At 33.1% G+C, this 4,214-nt stretch overlaps 1 protein-coding gene across 1 annotated transcript; it reads right to left on the bottom strand.

The window, feature by feature from the left end:
• Positions 1 to 1,927: 1,927 nt before the first annotated feature.
• LOC124354801 lies at positions 1,928 to 2,920 on the bottom strand. The gene is made up of 2 exons (XM_046805524.1): positions 2,544 to 2,920; positions 1,928 to 2,348 (listed from the first exon to the last, which is right to left on the bottom strand). The coding sequence occupies exons 1-2, from the start codon at positions 2,816 to 2,818 to the stop codon at positions 1,928 to 1,930; spliced, it is 696 nt and encodes a 231-aa protein (XP_046661480.1). The 5' UTR covers positions 2,819 to 2,920.
• Positions 2,921 to 4,214: the final 1,294 nt, after the last annotated feature.

The following is a 4,214-nucleotide window of genomic DNA, read 5'->3' as shown; positions in this document are numbered from 1 at the left end:
CTTAAAACTCAATTATCCATTATTTGTATGGACTTTGCTTAATCAGCAAATATGTAATTTGTTTTTGATCACTTGTCTAAGTAAAAACTAAACACATTTATCAGGCAATAGTAGATGTTTGTTATTCGTCTGTCAAAGTCAATTGAGTCGACCAATTCCAAAACTCACTAACTCCACTTTCCTAAATTTTTTACAGGAATGAGCAAAAAACTATAGTGGTTAAAGTATAACACTCAAAGTAATTATTTTATTGTTATGAATAATAAATCCTACTACTAATTGGTTAAACAGTAAGAAATTAAATGTATTTCTTTTGTTGAACTAGAAAACAACAGTTAAATATTGGAGTTAGAGAGTTTTTGGAAATGGAGATTGGTATTAGACAGTTTTGTTGCAGTACGGTTTTGATTTAGGTAGTTTTTGTTGGCAACATTGTGTTTTAGGGCAACAAGGTTGGGTAAATATTATAAAAACTTGTAATAATGAAAAAATATGTATTTAAATTAAACAATTTTGTATGCAATTAAACTTAAATACATTTTGTTGTTTTAAATTCATTTTTTACAATGCAAAGTTGCCCTCTAAGATTAAAACTTCATCCTCCATTGGATCTTCATGTTCATTAGGATCATCTTAATTAAGTTCCTGGTTTTTCCCCATCATTGGTAGTAAATAGATCAGCGTAGTACCTAAGAAACTCCAGTTGATCCCATTGTTCCCCATAATGTTTTCGTAGTAGTGTTTTTTACATCCTTAACTTTTGCAGGATTAACCTGAACAGAATTTGGTTTCATCTGGGGGTTTATGTTTCTCAGACTACAGCCTTTCTTGGCTATTCCTCTGGACGCTCCTATATCGTTTTTATAGGCTACTTCACCCACTTCACCCCTTACTAATCCATTTCCTTTTTTGCCTCTTGTTAATATGAATCGTTTACAAGTGGAAAACTTAAAGTGCCATTGACCTGGCTTCTTTACTGTTGATCTGCATACTTCCATCCAGTTTTTCAACATCAAAGTCCAAACCTAATCTATTGACCGTTCCACTTTCTCTAAAAATGTCAAAGTATGTGTTTGGATGGGTGATGCTTTCAACTTTTCTGACTTTTCTCTCTATTACCCCAAAAACTCTAATCGGGTGGGATGTAAGAATGTCCTGGAACCGGATAGTGAATTACAATTGTCTTAATGTGCTGAGGTGCTTTAGTCAATAACCAGTTTAGTAAAGCTGTAATAAGAATGGTATTTTTATTTTGTCCTCCAGCACCATCTGCAAACAATCTAATTGTATGTACATTTTCTGGATAGACTGTTTTCTGATAATCGATGGCGAACACAAGAAGCTATTTCGCTTGAACCTTTCGCACCTTCCATTTCAGTCCAAGCATAAATGAAAGTGTTTTCAACTGTCTGCTTTGACAGAGAAGAACCGAGACACATTGTAAAATTATATACATAAAACTGTCGTAAGAAATAAGCAGCTTGATCAGTCAACTTAGGAAAAATTAGATTTTTTTGGCAGTCGAATGAAAACGGTGATTGTCCCAGCCTCTTCAGATTGCAATAGCTCAAAAAACATCTTACCTCTTTTTTTGTGAACTTGTAATTCTATTTTCAGTTTCCCCTTTTCTTCAAAATCTACCACAGATAGAATCTTCTCTTTCAGCTTAAGACATTGAGAACACTGGTCTGTTGCTGGTGACCCAAACCCTACATTATAATTCTCTACAAATATTTTCCTAAAGTACTCATACTTGACTTTAAACTCATTTTCAGTAGTGTTGTTGTACGATTTCCACAGACTAGAGATACTTAAATGACTTGCTAGGTACTGCCGTCCTGGATTTCCCTCGGCAATAATGTGACTCTACAGGTTGTAGAGCCTCAATAAAGGTTTTTACTTTGGATAGTTTTTTTCCTCAGACTTTTTAGAACGATGGTCCTCCACCTCGAAGTTCTTTTGGCGATTCGCCAGTTTGAAACACAAGACGGCACAATCTTTGTACTCTAAATTTTGAAATATTTAAAATATCTAAAAAAGCCTTTTGGCAAACTTTTACCAATTCACTTCCTCCTTCATTGCGGTATGATGGTATGAAATATTCAATAGCCATACCTCTTTCAGAAGAATGAGGACCTTGAAGCCGATGTCTTTTTGGAACTTTTCCTTTGGCGTACCTCAGTATAAATTGATCTTGGTCAATTTTATTGCAAGATTTGTAGAACCCCTGATGAAAACGTCTTATGTCCTGCATATTAAGACGGGAACAGTCATAACAGTGCTTGGATCCGTTAGCTCTTTCACGATGTCCACAAGTTGGAATATTTGGGAATCCTTGAGCGGAGTGTCTGAAACAAATCATATTCCGTAAGCTAATTAAATAACCAGTATTTAAAACAGAAATAAAATACAAGCCGATATCATAAAAACAATCAATGCTGTGAAAATGTTAGTGTACAGTTAAAGGGTTTTAGGTTATGTCATCATTGGATAAACATACAAATTTAATTATGTTGTCCTGTAATAAATATAGTTTAGCTTACCTCTTCTTTTTGTCCTTGGTTTTCTTCCAGTTATCTACTCTTCTTTTTCTCTTTCTCGTGGAATTGTCAGGCATTGGTTCAACATTACCGCTTTGTAATAAGGTTACCTCTGGATCAGCCATATTGTACAAAACAGAAATAACTAATGAAGTAAACAAACAATTTCCCAAGATGCACTGCTGTACAGTGTAGCCAATATATAAACACAAAATAATAACTATTTTGAAGGAACTGCCCACTTTCTGTTTGAAGAATATGTTGCCAATGACTATCATATGATTAGGAATTAGTCAGTTTTGTTGCAGTACTGCCTTGAAGTGTGCTAGTTGAAGCCTGGAGTTAGAGAGTTTTGAAACAGTAATGGAGGAAGATGAATTAGCGAGTTTTTATTTCAGTAAAGGGATTGGATTTAGAGAGTTTTGTTGCAGTTGCAGTTTTTTACATTGATATTTCCATAAGAATTAGAGAGTTTTGGAACAAGATCTTTTGCTACCTTATAAAACTCCCCAAATACTGCCAAATACTATAAAAACCTCAATTTGAAAAATTTTGGAGTTAGTGAGTTTTGGAATTGGTCGACTCAATTAAACTTTACAGATGTCAAACATGACAAGATCCGTTTCGTGCAGAAGCTTTGCTTTTTTTGGTTTTTTTTTCTATTGGGATTTTAATTAATCCATATGAAATTTCATCGTAAGGCTTTTAAATAAAAAACCAACGACTTCGGTTTTTGTCTTCTTTTGGACTTAGGATTTCTCTGTGAAATCCCAAAGTATACTAATGAATTGCTCCACTAATTTTATTGAAATGTTTAATCCTAGAGTGGAGGAATATTAAGTACATAGTAATAAACGTAATAAAACACATAAATATGATGTAGTATAATGGAATATTACAATATTGTTGAACTGGAACATATCTGTTAATGGTACTTATTTCAGACTTCATTGTTGGAGATAGAACAGTCAGTCAAAATTTTTAGATGAATCTTATTTCAGATTTGACATGTGAAGAAGAATACCTGCTTCGGATCTATTATATAATACACATACACCAATATAAGAGTTTTCTTTTGTATCCACGATCAATCTCTACTCACATTCTATGTTATTCCCGATTCCCTAATATCATTTGAATTGATAACAAGAAAATTTATACTGCTATTAAAAGTCCTGGGGGATAAAAACATTTACTTCTAGAATTGCTATCTACTTCTTGTCTAAAGTATGACTTTCTTTTTTAGGCCGTAGTAGCATTTGCATTGCTGCCCTGTCAAAAATAATATATTCATACGGAGACATATATTCATTTTAACTGAAATCTATTTTTCGATTAAAAATAGTCTACATACGGTCATTTTAATTTAATTACAATTGTGCAGTAGTGTTTTCATTTTTACTCCTATTAAGAAAAACAATTTGTCCTTCTAAAAAGTCTACTACTTCCGGCAATTCAATATACTTTCTGTTTAAGATACTTCGGGTACTAGTACTAGCCTGACGAGGGCATAATACACATTTGTCTAATTAAATTTTTGTAGAATATTGGGAAATTGTAAAAACCAAAATATTGTTCTTCTATGGTTTACATCACCATTGTTACCCCTATGGATGTTAATGAAATTTCGTTTGATTATCTAAATAAGTCATGAGGTACGTGTATGCAACATTT

Source organism: Homalodisca vitripennis, chromosome 1 (assembly GCF_021130785.1).
Source record: "Homalodisca vitripennis isolate AUS2020 chromosome 1, UT_GWSS_2.1, whole genome shotgun sequence".
NCBI classification, from domain to species: Eukaryota; Metazoa; Arthropoda; class Insecta; order Hemiptera; family Cicadellidae; genus Homalodisca; species Homalodisca vitripennis.
The sequence above is the reverse complement of the archived record's forward strand: the minus strand, read 5'-3'. Positions and strand labels throughout refer to the sequence as shown.

Coding starts and splice junctions, on each gene's coding strand:
- LOC124354801 (XM_046805524.1), bottom strand. CDS start 2,818: ATGATAGTCATTGGCAACATATTCTTCAAACAGAAAGTGGGCAGTTCC. Junction 2,349..2,543: donor ACCAAGGACAAAAAGAAGAG/GTAAGCTAAACT, acceptor GATTTGTTTCAG/ACACTCCGCTCAAGGATTCC.